Here is a 16488-nt window from a genome sequence, read left to right as displayed (position 1 = left end):
GTAATAACAGAAATGATTCCGCAATATAACACCGTTTGATGGATAGCAAGTATTTATGGTGCGACAATTGCTATTAAAAAAAAAAAAATTCTGATTCAATTGTTTGCAACATCTACCATTGAATGCCAATTATGAGACAGTTAAAAAGTTTGAAATCCTTCTAATTTATCTTCCAAAATTAATTGTATAAAAAGTAACTTACAATGGAATAGACAAAAATCCATATTTTCGATGGTCTTAGAAAGCGATTCCTAGCAAATCGTCAATCGACCCCTAAGGGGGTCGCGACCCTTCGGTTGAGAGCCCCTGGTCTAAGGTGACCCAAAGGGGAAGAATGACTGATGTAAAGTGTAGGTTTGAAAAGGGTTCATCATAAAAATCAAAACATTTGACCAATTATTTTTTGATTTACTTTTATATAGCGCATCTTTTAATGCTAGAGGTACTCAGTGCCCTCTGGTCCAATCTGTTTTGTAAACATGTTAAGAGGAGGGGGTATCTGGGAGAAGGTTACCATCCTGCCTTTAGGGCGCTCAGCAAACACAACTCCAGTCGGGTATCGAACTCAAGCCCCCTTGACTGTCAGCCAAGCGGGTGATGCCACTTGACATGAATGTTTCCTTGGATCATTGCTGTGACCTCAGCAGGTTTGAACCCCCACCCCTCCGTCCCCACCACCTCGGCCACCACCGTGTATTACTTCGAGTACTAAATATAAATATCAAGTAGATTGTAAACAGGAACGTAGACCATGCAGGTATTTGAAATAGATCACGTGAGAATTTTAGAATTGTGCAATGTAGTAATACTATGATAGTACACATCTGAACTATCTAGATTGATCTGTATAGGAGCTTTCCCTTTTTTTTTCTATAAGGAATTTTCAAATGCACTTTTGCTTAGATAATTGACATGTTGACACTTTCACATTTCACACTAAGTCTAAAGATTGTGATTGTAAAAAGAAAATCCCCTGTTGGTGGAGTACATTGTATCTAAACACACACACACATCGACCAGCAAACACACTTCCAATGTATTCTCAAATGCACATTGTCCGACACACTCAAACACGTACACAGGACACACCTAAGCGTGGTACTAAAGACGCCATAGCTCGGTCCAGGCCAATTAGAGGTCCAGTCGTTGTTTCTCGTCACCACAGCCACGGCACGTAACTTTGAAAGTTATCGGTCAAGAGATTCTCCAGACTTTCTTCAGGCTGACCTTTTGTTTGGCTTCCTCGAGAGACAACAGATTATTGCTGTCTGAGACTCATGAACATTGTTTGTGTTCATTTTGTCGTGGCTAGAGGTCAGAGTTATTTACATTCGACTACGAGTGAGTCTGAAGACGTAGCAATAGAACTCTTGAATCACTGAGTTTATAGTTAGCAACAACTCCGAGCAGGCATAGTGCTATAGATAGCATAGGTAGCACCATTCAAAATGAATATTCTACGTTTAGGCTTACGTCTAGAAAGAAAACTATAAGACTTTAATAGCACTACATTATAGATAGAATTCGTACATACTTATAGCCATAGAGCTATAGATAGAATAAAAAATTTAGGCTTATGTCTAGAGGGAAAACTATAAGACTTTGATAGCACTACATTATAGATAGAATTCGTACATACTTATAGCCATAGAGCTATAGATTGATTTATAGATAGTAATATTTGACATTACAGAATCCTAATATGTTTAGAACGAGGACTGCAAGGGTTAGATGGCGCGATTTAAATCATGATCGAAGTTCTGTGCAGATACTTTATAACTTGTTATGTTGTCCTTTAATATGCACACTCTCCGCTTCGACAAGTTTAAATTAGTTTAATATGGAAGTCTTTAAACCACTTTTACAATTCCTCTTATCAGCTAGCGAATTCCTAATGGGTTTAGTAATCATCAAATACCTGGACACGGATCTTGATAACGACTCTTACCATTTTCCTAGAAATTAGACAGTTTATGTATATCTTTGTGAAACAAATCACTAGCTAATTGGCCAGACGGGGAAAAATTCTAGTTTGTTATAATTTTTTCAAAATATTTTTTTTTCTAGAGATTTATATCTTGAACAGTGTCTAGTCCCGCTTATGTTTAGAAGAGTTGAATCAACCAATAGACGTTTAGGAACATCTTTTCTGTTGAAAAGTCTCCACTACTGTCTTTTGTAAGTCTGGATCTCTATCACCCAATCTGAATTGTATATACTCTTAAGTAGAATTTTAAAAGGGCATAACTGGGATTGCTTTTTTTTGGGGGGTGGGGGAATAAAGGCTGGTGAATAAATGTTCCTTTCTTTAAATCAAACATTCATTACTTATTACAAGCAGAGTAATCGTTCTTACAATACGACATCAGCTTCATAGAGGAGAAATTGTCTATTGTTATTTTTTTATTTTTTATTATTAAACATGTCTTTTAATCTACTACAAAGGGCAGACATCAAATTATTTCAATCAATAGGTCACAAAATGAAACATGACTGTTATCTTTATATTGATCTAGGCCTATAACGCTAATTGCAATCAGATATTTATTGACCAAGTAAAAAACCCTGAGGTCTCGGTTTCTTGGTCCTTGGACTGACCCACGCCGTACTTCAGAATGTTTTCAATCTTGACTTTCCTGAAAGAAATGCTCACGTGGTCCTAGACTAGTAGCCATGTTTCTGTGATGGTACCTGAGATAAATGCTTTAATTGAGGAAATGGAGACTGGGTAGGAATACAAAGGAAACACAAGGCCATGCAAGAAATAGACAAGATGGAATATAAGACAGAGAGAGAGAGAGAGAGAGAGTGAGAGAGAGAGAGAGAGTGAGAGAGAGTGTGAGTGAGAGAGAGAGTGAGAGAGAGTGTGTGAGAGAGAGAGAGAGAGAGAGAGAGTGAGAGAAAGGTGGGGGTGTGTTTTGTATTGTTCCCTTTCAAACCTTGTGGTCTATAGGGCAGATGATGTAAAGGTCATCTGATTCCGTGGCCTACGGTTAACATGGATGTCATGTGGCCAGCACAACCTCCAACCGCCTTTACTTTTCCCCAACTAATGTCAGATACCCATTAGAGCTGGGTGAACTCAGAGGCGCTCAAAGATCTCGAAATTAAAAATCAGTCTTCACCAGTATTAGAACCAAGGACCCCCGGTTCGCTCAGCCACTGCGCCTCCGTGTTGTGTACATAAATACATAAATACATAAATACATAAATACATAAATACATAAGTTTATAAATACATAAGTACACATGTACATAAATACATAAATATTGAAATACATAAATACATAAATATTGAAATACATAAATACATAAATATTGAAATACATAAATACATAAATACATGAATATAGAAATACATAAATACATAAATACATAAATACATAAGTACATAAATACATGAATATAGAAATACATAAATACATAAATACGTGAATATAGAAATACATAAGTACATAAATACATAAATACATAAATACATAAGTACATAAATACATAAGTACATAAATACATAAGTACATAAATACATAAATACATAAGTACATAAATACATAAGTACATAAATACATAAGTACATAAATACATAAGTACATAAATATTGAAATACATAAATATTGAAATACATAAGTACATAAATACATAAATACATAAGTACATAAATACATAAGTACATAAATACATAAGTACATAAATACATAAGTACATAAATATTGAAATACATAAATATTGAAATACATAAATACATAAGTACATAAGTACATAAGTACATAAATACATAAGTACATAAATACATAAGTACATAAATACATAAGTACATAAATACATAAGTACATAAATATTGAAATACATAAATATTGAAATACATAAATACATAAGTACATAAGTACATAAGTACATACATACATAAGTACATACATACATAAGTACATAAATACATAAGTACATAAATACATAAGTACATAAATACATAAGTACAAAAATATTGAAATACATAAATATTGAAATACATAAATACATAAATACATAAATACATAAGTACATAAATACATAAGTACATAAATACATAAGTACATAAATACATAAGTACATAAATACATAAGTACATAAATATTGAAATACATAAATATTGAAATACATAAGTACATAAGTACATAAATACATAAGTACATAAATACATAAGTACATAAATACATAAGTACATAAATATATAAGTACATAAATATTGAAATACATAAATACATAAGTACATAAGTACATAAATACATAAGTACATAAATACATAAGTACATAAATACATAAGTACATTAATATTGAAATACATAAATATTGAAATACATAAATATTGAAATACATAAATACATAAATATTGAAATACATAAATACATAAATACATGAATATAGAAATACATAAGTACATAAATACATAAATTCATAAGTACATAAATACATAAATATATAAATACATAGATACATAGATACATAAATACATAAATACATAAATACACAAGTACATAATACATAAATACATAAATACATAAGTACATAAGTACATAAAGACATAGATACATAAGTACATAAATACATAAATACATAAATACATAAATACATAAGTACATAAGTACATAAGTACATGAATACATAAGTACATAAATACATAAATACATAAATACATAAATACATAAATACATAAATACATAAATACATAAGTACATAAATACATAAATACATGGAGACAGAAAGAAATACTCAAAAAAATCTGGAGTCAAAAACGTAGAAAGAAAGATTTGGACGAACAAGGAAAATACATACAGACAGAAAGACTTAAACGGAAAGATGTCAAGAGAATGACTTTTAAAAAAATGAAGAATAAAAAAAAATATATAAAGTTATGGAAAGAAAGAAAAAGAAGTTATTAGAAAGGGAAAAAAATATTTAATAATTCTATGAAAATGAAGAGACAGAGAAAACGAAAAAGAATAAGAGAATGAAAAAGAGAAATTGAGATGATGTAATGGCGAGAGAAAGTGAGTGAAAAAGAAATGAATAGACAGAGGAAGGAAAACTAAACAGTTGAGAAATTAGTCAGACGGACAGAGAGACAGACAGACAGACAGACATACAGACAGATAGATAGATAGATAGATAGATAGATAGATAGATAGATAGATAGATAGATAGATAGATAGATAGATAGATAGATAGATAGATAGATAGACTAACTTACTTAGACTTACATCTTCTCGCGCGGTTCGGCGCATTGGGTGGCCAGCTGTCTCCACAAAGATAGATAGATAGGTATACCGATAGAAAACTATTCCTAAACACAAACATTGATTGAGTGAAAAAGGTAGAAAATCAAACCGTAGAAAAAGAAGGTCATTGAAGAGAAAGTTTGACAAAGAAAAAAAACAACTTAGAAAAAGAAAAGAGAGAGAGAGAAAAAGAGAGATAAGGAAAGAGACATGTAACTAGCTTTCCATCATTAACTGGTAGACAGGTCGTTAATTATTTCCGCCCCTGATACATGTCAGAACAGTATTTTCACGTCACTTGGTAATCCTACCTTTTTTTTTTCTTCTTCTTCTGGCCGTTATGTTCGTCTGCAAGTAAACTCCCTATCACATGACCAAGCAGTGATAAATACCTTATTAGGGACGCTTCAATGTCTGCTCAGAAGCTAGCTTTTAGAAAACACTCTATCAAGTAGACAAGTTTACAAAAGTCTGGCTAAAGACTTGAATAGTCTTGAATGAGTTCTGGACTCGAATACTTCTCCTGAAGAAGGAGTACAGAAAGTTAACATGGGTCGTTTACCAATATTCAAATATAGATCTAAGTAGACAAGTTTACAAAAGTCTGGCTAAAGACTTGAATAGTCTTGAATGAGTTCTGGACTCGAATACTTCTCCTGAAGAAGGAGTACAGAAAGTTAACATGGGTCGTTTACCAATATTCAAATATAGATCTAAGTATTCCATTTAAAACTGTTAAACCCAGAATCTGGGTTTGAATATTTTTACTGGTTATTTCTCCGATTGGGTGTCGGAAAAATAAGGTGTACAAACTTTTTACCCAACAGACAGAGTGAATTGATATTAGCTTTGAAAATATATTTGTAAAATCGCACAGATGTATTATTGTCTGTCTAGATCTATTACAAATTGAATCACATGACTGATCCAAACTAATTGATACAGCTACGCTTAATATAGATCTAATTTGTTTTTTTAAATAGTATTTCTTTCCCTTGTTTATAATTTATCTTTACTCATTCGAATTATGTCCAGAGATTTCCCAAAGATTTCCATCCACGGAGTGCGACAATCCCCAATAGCGTGCAAAGTCTCAGCAAATGTGCAAAGACTATTATAACTTGGTTCCAGGATTATTCTTTTTGTACCAAACTTCTTGCGTTGACCAGTCCTAATATCGTGTGTGATTGTCTTAGGACAATATACAAATAGTATTGGATCTTGATTACATAATATTTGTATTGTTTTAAAACGGTTCACGTACAGTTGTTAAGAGAATGTGTTGTGTAACTTTTAGATTTCAGCAACTATTTCTTCCAGGTGTAACAACAAATATTAAACATATATTTTTTTTATGTTGGTAATGCATTCATATGGAAACAATAAACCTAAACTCCTTATTGGTGAAACCCCCGCCTCCACGTGGAATGACCGGGATGAAGTCGTTAGTGAATTTTAATTATTTAAAAAAAAAAAAATATTCTGAAGATCTGTCGAAGCCAGTCTAGGATGAATATGGTATAACAGTCATTTCGCTCTGAGTTAACAATGGTATTATGGTTGCCCGTACAGCGACTAACCTTTTCTCCAAATAAATGTCATGTTACCATAATACCATTAAAACATTGTGAACACAGTGGATCCTAAACAGCCAAAGTTTGAAATAGCTGCTTTAAACTGGATATGACCAGCAAAAGCCTTCGGTGACCCCTCTTCCAACTGCCCAGCAAGTCTTCCAACGAGGTTAATAACCTAACAATCTAGAATGCCTAATTTTCTTCGCAGTGCCCTGATTTAACTCTGACGTCACCAGAGGGGAACAGTACAAAGTATCTTAAAATAAAAATGTCTCTCGGGTGTCACAGATATTTCAATGATTCACTTTTTGTTTGTATCTTCCGCAGGTGGTCAAGATGATGATCATTGTAGTTTGCCTCTTCGTCCTGTGCTGGTTGCCTTTGCAAATTTATAACTTACTTGACAACATTTGTCCACTCATTAACGAGTAAGTTTGATTTTGTCTTGAAATAGGAAAGTGTTGGGTTTAGTCAAAACAATATCAGTCCAGCGACATCTGACAAGATCGGACAGCATGGACACAGATATTGCACATGCTGTTTCGGTCCTCGCAAAGGAACTCGGCTGGTCTGAGTCCAGAGAAAGAGGCAAAGGATTCCCAGATAACTCTCAAACATTGGCATTCATATGAATCGGTTTAAAAGAGACATTTATATATATATATATATTAACTTAAGTTGGGGAAAGTTAAGGCGGTTGGTCGTTGTGCTGGCCATATGACACCCTGTCCGTTGGTCAAAGAAATGGATGACATTAACATCATCTGCCCCTATAGATCGCAAGGTCTGACAGGGGAACTCTTTCTTAAATACATGGTACTGACATTATTAAATAGGTATTGTTTTTTATTTGATTAATGTAAATGTAGTCTTAAAAAGTGTACTGTGGCTTTGGAACAAAACCGCATACATGCAAATATAGTATACATAATATGTAAATTATTAGCACTTTTCTGATAGAACATTTCTTCTCAAAGTCTAACTAAATCTCCTAAGAATAAATGCGTTCTTTGGCTTGGTTAATAATTGCGTGACAGAGCTGACAACCTGAATGGCGTTAATTACCTCCCCCTACAAGTGTTTAGAAATAATAATGTAATACTATCTTTCAAATGAACTTTAGATCAAGAAATAGTCATAGCTACAGTATAGTATGTAGAATATGCTGAGCTATTGAAATAATTGACAGCTGAAATATATAAAGTAATATATACACTATTTTGAGCTATTTGTATAGTAGTTGCAGTATATAAAGTTGTATATATATACACCATTTAACGTAATCATAGGGTAGAGCAGTGTTTCTCGAAACTTACTCTATAGTCGCACACTCTGAGTATTTAGCAGAACAGTGTTTTCATTTTTTTAGAGAGATTAATTCCCGTGGTGGCCTACTAGTTAATTATTCTAGTAGTTCGTGGGACACCCATTCAGACTTCTAGTGTTCCGTGGAACACCTCTTCAGACTTCTAGTAGTTCGTGGGACACCTCTTCAGACTTCTAGTGTTCCGTGGAACACAGTTTGGGAAACGCTGGGCTCTAGTATAAAGAAGAGCATTGTGCAAATGTTGGGTGTGTTAAACAAACCTTAATAGACATTGAAAGTTCAAACGCAAAGAAAGCTTATACAATGTAATACAGTCCTAAGTTGTTTGTTTTCTAACCGATTAAATCATTTTAGCATAGAGACGTCACTACAAAAAAACATCACCCCATTTAAACATCTTGGAGCTTTTTATGATTACAGTGAATGAAAAACTAATACTCACATATTGACGTGTAGCTTTAGATTATATGTTTTTAAAACTATTCTAACGATTAAATGTTCATAAACCAGACATTTATAAAATATAGAATGAGACAAAGATTCTTGCTAGAGGTCACTGTGATCTAGGATGTTGGACTCCAGCTTTCGGTCTGCTGAATGAAATTCTGGAATTTACATCCAACTTTATAGGAAAGGCAATCACGTACATCCCCGGGGTCAGACTGATGATGTCGACTAAGTAGAAACATTCCTACCAACTTGTGGCTGAAATAACATTGAGAGAAAGTGTATGAAATCAATAGCTAGCTCTGTCCGAAATGTTAGGAATTTAGTGCTGTTTAGTTAGTCATCTTTCACAAGAGCATTTTCAGTTTTGCTTAATCATTTTGGAATTAGAAGACAGGAACAAAGGATTTTACGTGAATGTTTGAAGTCTAACTGTATTCTGTCAACCATCCATCCTCATTGCTCCAACCAACTTTCTACATTGACCCAGCTATCTCAATACATTGACCCAGCTATCTCAATACATTGACCCAGCTATCTCAATACATTGACCCAGCTATATCAATATATTGACCCAGCTATCTCAATACATTGACCCAGCTATCTCAATACATTGACCCAGCTATCTCAATACATTGACCCAGCTATATCAATACTTAAACCCAGCTATCTCAATATACTGACCCAGCTATCTCAAAACATTGACCCAACTATCTTAATACATTGACCCAGCTATATCAATATATTGACCCAGCTATCTAAATACATTGACCCAGCTATCTCAATACTTAAACACAGCTATCTCAATATACTGACCCAGCTATCTCAAAACATTGACCCAGCTATCTCAATGCATTGACCCAGCTATCTCAATACTGAACCCAGCTATCTCAATATTTGAACCCAGCTATCTCAATATACTGATCCAGTTATCTCAAAACATTGACCCAGCTATCTCAAAACATTGACCCAGCTATCATAATACATTGACCCAGCTTTCACAATACATTGACCCAGCTATTTCAATACATTGACCCAGCCATCACAATATACTGACACAGCTATCTAAATACATTTACACAGCTATCACAATATACTGACCCAGCTATCTCTATGCATTGACCCAGCTATCTCAATACACTGGCCTAGTTATTTCAATACATTGACCCAGCTATCACAATATACTGACCCAGCTATCTCAATACATTGACCCAACTATCTTAATACATTGACCCAGCTATATCAATATATTGACCCAGCTATCTTAATACATTGACCCAGCTATATCAATATATTTACCCAGCTATCTCAATACTTAAACCCAGCTATCTCAATATACTGACCCAGCTATCTCAAAACATTGACCCAACTATCTTAATACATTGACCCAGCTATATCAATATATTGACCCAGCTACCTAAATACATTGATCCAGCTATCTCAATGCATTGACCCAGCTATCTCAATACTTGAACCCAGCTATCTCAATACTTGAACCCAGCTATCTCAATACTTGAACCCAGCTATCTCAATATACTGATCCAGTTATCTTAAAACATTGATCCAGCTATCTCAATGCATTGACCCAGCTATCTCAATACTTGAACCCAGCTATCTCAATACTTGAACCCAGCTATCTCAATATACTGATCCAGTTATCTCAAAACATTGACCCAGCTATCTCAAAACATTGACCCAGCTATCATAATACATTGACCCAGCTTTCACAATACATTGACCCAGCTATTTCAATACATTGACCCAGCTATCACAATATACTGACCCAGCTATCTCAATACATTGACCCAGCAATCTCAATATATTTACCCAGCTATATCAATATATTTACCCAGCAATCTCAATATATTGAACCAGCTATCTCAATATACTGACCCAGCTATCTCAATATTTTGACCCAGCTATCTCAATATATTGACCCAGCTATATCAATACATTGACCCAGCTATCTCAATACACTGACCCAGCTATCTCAATATTTTGACCCAGCTATCTCAATATATTGACCCAGCTATATCAATACATTGACCCAGCTATATCAATACATTGACCCAGCTATTTAAATACATTGACCCAGATATCTCAATATATTGACCCAGCTATCACAATACATTGATCCAGCTATATCTATATATTGACCCAGCTATATCAATATATTGACCCAGCAATCTCAATATATTGACCCAGCTATCTCAATATATTGACCCAGCTATCTCAATATTTTGACCCAGCTATCTCAATACATTGACCCAGCTATATCAATACATTGACCCAGCTATTTAAATACATTGACCCAGCTATCTCAATATATTGACCCAGCTATCAGAATACATTGATCCAGCTATATCTATATATTGACCCAGCTATATCAATACATTGACCCAGCTATTATAATAATTACTCAGCTTTCTCTCTCCTTCACCCCCTCTCTCTTTCTCTCTCTCTCTCTCTCTCTCTCTCACTCTCTCTCTCTCTCTCTATATATATATATATATATATATAAATTAAGTTGGAATTCTGAGAAGACAAGGATTTTGAACTTCGAGTGTTCTAGATGCCCGCGAGACTCACATGGGTACCTGACAAACGTGCTTTCCACTTGACACCCATGTTGTACGTCGGTCATATAAACAGGTGACCTTGACATCATCTGCACAAGGGTAGAAAGGGTCACCATTACTTTACATTACTATACATATAGTAACCTTCCATTGTGTGTACAATCTAGAACGAAAATCAATGCATGATGTCTCCAACCATCGAACGTAACACTTGGGGCATTAAGCGTCTAGCTAAGGCTTAAACTATTTCATACTTCAAAAACTTCAGTTTTAGCGGACTTAGCGGCGGAAGTTCATTAACTTATAACTTAGCCATTTTCATCTAAAGCATGCCAGGGTTCTATAGGAGTTTGCACTTCCGCAGAGAAATCCGAATTGCAACGGACCAGGTAATCTTTTCTTTACCAAATACGCATCATAGCTCTCCCAAAGAAAAGAAAAATATATAATGTCTTTAGAAATGATATCAGCGAACCTTGAATAGTTAGATATCGATCTTTCTTGAAGAAATTAGCTGGGCAAAATGTTGAAACATTTTCATTCTTAATCTGATAACAGTGAGACGAAGCGATAATTAAATGAAAGCAATGAAATGTGTAATATATATTTACGAGTTATACTCTAAGACAACAGTTCTAGAAAATAAAAATGTATGTCTACAATGACTTAATTATCAGCTACTACATTGTAAGACCTAACTGTTTGATTGCTAGTCACTAAAACTGTTATTGTGTTGGTGTTCACAGTTATCTGTACATCAATATCATCTGGTTCTCTTCTCATTGGTTGGCCATGAGCAACTCCTGCTACAACCCGTTCATCTATGGACTACTCAATGTAAGTAAACACCTAGAGTACATCATTTTAAGTTAACACCTCTACTACACTTCTACGAACTATGCACCTATAGGTCACCTTATCAATCGTAGACCACTAGCTTACCCTAACAAGTAGACCACTAGCTTACCCTATCAAGTAGACCACTAGCTTACCCTATCAAGTAGACCACTAGCTTACCCTAACAAGTAGACCACTAACTTACCCTATCAAGTAGACCACTAGCTTACCCTATCAAGTAGACCACTAGCTTACCCTATCAAGTAGACCACTAGCTTACCCTAACAAGTAGGCAACAATCATTATTCTCTTTCTCTCTTCTTATTCTGTCTCTACTTTCCTCGTTCTCTTTTACTCTCTTCTTATTCTGTCTCTACTTTCCTTGTTCTCTTTTACTCTCTTCTCATTCTCTCATTTGGTCTGTCTGTAAGGCTGCTTGGTCGTGTGGTATGCGCTTTGGGCTGTCGTCTGAATGGTCCTGGGTTTGAACCTTACTCTCTGCCCCCTCCACCGTCCTGCGGGAGGATTTGGCTAGGATGTAATACATCCTTAAATCTAATGAGCCATTCTAAAACTGTCTCTTCCCCATGTCCTTCTCTTGTGTTCTCTGTACGAACACTTGATTCATTGTCAACCTTCTTTAGGTCTACATTTAGTTCTGAACATTTACAAAAAAATTAGAAGTTCTGCGAGATTTTAAAAGACGCGAGTTTTCTATTTCGTCTTTTAAAAAGTCGTCGCCTGGACAACATACTTTGAGGCATCGACTAAGGTCGCCCTGACATATCGTCCAGAATGGACAAAACAAATATTTTTACATCGTGCCTGACGGCGTCCTAAGAAACACGTGGGCTGAGCACTGTATCTGTTGGTCTAGTTCACCCGTCCATTATGCTGATAATGTTAGCAGCACTAGAAACATCTCCATATGAAATGAAAAGGAAAAGATCCAGGCCCAAGAGATATTTTTATACCGAAACTTACAGAGTGGCACGTCAGAGGAGAAGGATTTGTTAAAAATCTAATTGTAGGGTACTATTTTTGTGTGTACTTTGGATTTCAATCTAAACTAGTTCATTCATATTTGAATCTGATAGTCGTGTTTTGTTTTTAGTGAATGAATTTTGCATATTTCTTTAGTAAATATATATGGCAATTTATTTGGAAAAGATCAAATTCCATACGAATCTGTTAAAAAAAACATTAACAGGAGTGAGTCTGTATTCACATTGTGTTGGCCAGTCCAAGTATTTTAAATTCAGGACAGAAGACTAAAATTAAAGTAAACTGAACCATAACTTACAAATACTAAAACACAACCTAGTCAAATACTCAGAAAGACACAAAGATAAAGACACATTTCTTATTTCATATGCTAGGACAAACTCGTACAAGTGCTCCTTCATCCCTATTGCAATTAGAGCATAGAATCAGAAAAATGCAATAACTTGGCAGAGATTAAATCTTTAAAACAAAACAAGGCCTTCTAGAAACACCAGTAACAACTAGCACTAAACATTCTGAAATCTTGGTTTCAAAAAGACATAAAAGTATTGCCCGTTTCTTTTGAAGCAACGTTCGTTAAAATAAAACAAACAAAAAATATCATAAGATAAGGAAACATTCTTTCTTATAAGAAAAAATAAACGTTCAAGTATATAAGTATAATGACTCTATAATGGACCAAACTCTCCCAGTGGCTTTGTTATTGTTTGTTAGGGCGACAGACCTAGAAACAAGTTAATATGTACATTACAAATGTGTTTGTTTCGCAGCTCTGTGAAAAGATATTCACATTTATTTTGTTAACTTGTAAGCAACGTTTCTGTCTTCATGTTTTTAGCATTTGGTGAAGTTTGGGATCGCATGCGTCTGGTGCTGGGTGGAGGCAAGGGGGGATGATCTCTGTGAGAAGTTTTACTGCTGCACGATCAACACTTATCCCCCCCCCCCCCTACAGGATCGATCCAAGACAACGAATTCTAGGAGCTAAATGTGCATCAACCTTAGGTTTTGAAGCCTTGAATCTCTGTCGTTGTTTTTGTATGTCAAGATCCGAGACGGGATGTCAGATTAGTCCACGATCATTGTTTCTCTCTCTCGACAGCAGCGAAATGTGTTTCTCATGAGCTAATACGTCAGAGGGATGTAGTTCAATTCCACTGTAAGCTTTGAGCTACAATAAGTACGCATGAAAGGTTCATAAGTTTAAAAATCAATTAGCTGATTACAAGTGATAAAACAAGCAAAATACAAACCAATACTTGTTTGAAAAGGAGTGTATTAAGTGTAGCTGTATCAAATAGTTTGGATCAGTCGTAATTAAATTTGTAATGGATCTGGACTACCAATTATAAATCCGTGCGATTAGAAATATGTTTACCAATTGTTTTTGTTTTGCGTAGTTTCATGCTTGTAGCTCTCTCAATATGCTATGTTCCTGTCACTTGTCTGGACCAGTTGGAAAGGGGTATGGAGAGAAAAAAAAGGGGATATCCGGGTGATCGCTTTTTAAATGTATTTATAACAAAAAAGGTAACCTCTGTGCCAGGAAGCTGCTTATGAAAATAGGTTGTATATTTATTTATAGATATTTACATTTGTTTTCTACAAACAATAAAGAGGACTAATTCAATTAATACCACTTTATCAGTCAAGGAAAATGTCTTTCCCTTGTTCGAGATACAATGCAAAAGAATTAATTACCAATAGTTAATTAGCTAATTGGTAATTTTTTTTTAGTGATTCTTGTGCTGGCATGTAAAAGATATGAAATTTCAGCTTGATCCGCGATTGGGTGTGTACAATCATTTTACCAGACAGACAGACTGATTTAATATAAGCTTTGTAAAAAAATGTTTTGATATGAAATCTAATTAGAAGTTCTCCTGATTCTTATAGTATTAACGATAAATATACAATTTTAACTATTCTACCGCTATAGAATGTAATCTTTCTGAAATTTTTTTTAAAAAGTGTTGTTTACTTGCGAAAATTCAGCTCAATGGGATATGGAATAAAAACAAAAATAAACGATTAAATTGAACAAAATATAACCTATTACCGATAGTTATTTAAAAGACAATTAAAATCATCTATTTTCATTTTCAATCACACATTTGAAAATAAAATACGTCTGTGAGAACTATTCACTGATAACTTCAAAACTTAGATTTAAATGAAGGAAATTCCGGATGTTTAGCAAAGGGAGACTATTCTAAATAAAAAATTAAGCAATAAAAAACATGAATTGGAGAAATAGAAACGAAAAAATAAATTTTAAATAGCCGATGCCCCCAGCGTTGGTCCGACTTTTCCCCCCTTTTTTAAAATCAACGTCCTGTGCGTTGTTGCGGAGCCAAAGACTTAAGTAATATATATATATATATGGCTTCACCTGTGTTGAAAGACTATAGATTCACCCAGATGAGTCACTGGTTTTGGTTTCAGATTGAGACGGGGGTAGAATTTTGTGCGGCTAATCAAGCAAGTTCTGGAGCGGCAGCTTTAAGAAATAATTATAATTAAAAACTGTTTGGCATTAAAATGTATTTCGCTAATATTGCTCAACTATACCTGTTAATTGCGTTAAAACGTATTACTCACAAATATTGTTTGTGTAGTCAGCGCTTCCTAGTTGAATTCCGAACTTAACTTCTCTAGTCATCTGTGAAAGGCGTGTGTGTTTTTCTAGAACATTGTCGAACGGTAATCAAGAATCAAACTCTTTCTTATTCTCATCAAATTGTATGCCAAAATTATAAAAACGCCCCTGAATACCTAAATCTTTTTTTTGTCTCGTTAGATTGTATGCTAATTTCTCAAACTTTATCCTGAAACGAAATGTTTCTTCTTCTTTGTCTCATTAGATTGTATGCTAACTTGTCAGACTCCATACCAAAACGAAATGTTTCTTCTTCTTTGTCTCATTAGATTGTATGCTAATTTCTAAAATTTTATCCTGAAACGAAATGTTTCTTCTAATTTGTCTCATTAGATTGTATGCTAACTTGTCAAACTCCATACAAAAAACGAAATGTTTCTTCTAATTTGTCTCATTAGATTGTATGCTAACTCATCAGACTCCATACCAAAACGAAATGTTTCTTCTTCTTTGTCTCATTAGATTGTATGCTAATTTCTAAAATTTTATCCTGAAACGAAATGTTTCTTCTAATTTGTCTCATTAGATTGTATGCTAACTTGTCAGACTCCATACAAAAACGAAATGTTTCTTCTAATTTGTCAAATAGGAGAAGTTCAAACGAGAGTTCCGTCAGCTGTTCGCCCAGTTCCCATGTTGGAAGGCCAGCAGTGACCACTACACGGAATATTTTTCTGAGGATGCCAACATATTTCGACGAGCCAATGGGAACTGTTCAGCCAACAGGTATGATGCATGGGTGAGTTAGGTACTCCCACAGTTTTAGTATTTAGAGTTCAGTTTTAGGTACTCTCACAGTTTTAGT

At 34.5% G+C, this 16488-nt stretch overlaps 1 protein-coding gene across 1 annotated transcript in view; it reads left to right on the top strand.

Moving 5' to 3' along the window:
* Positions 1–16488, top strand: part of LOC106071260 (RYamide receptor-like) — a 201742-nt gene that overhangs the window by 182571 nt on the left and 2683 nt on the right. The window contains exons 4-6 of the mRNA XM_056041783.1: positions 7157–7257; positions 11929–12019; positions 16273–16409. Of these exons, the coding sequence (XP_055897758.1) occupies positions 7157–7257; positions 11929–12019; positions 16273–16409 (329 nt within the window). The remainder of the gene's footprint in view (positions 1–7156; positions 7258–11928; positions 12020–16272; positions 16410–16488) is intronic.

Source organism: Biomphalaria glabrata, chromosome 9, assembly GCF_947242115.1.
Source record: "Biomphalaria glabrata chromosome 9, xgBioGlab47.1, whole genome shotgun sequence".
NCBI lineage: Eukaryota > Metazoa > Mollusca > Gastropoda > Planorbidae > Biomphalaria > Biomphalaria glabrata.
Note: the sequence above shows the minus strand (reverse complement) of the source record. Positions and strands in the feature narration are given on the sequence as shown.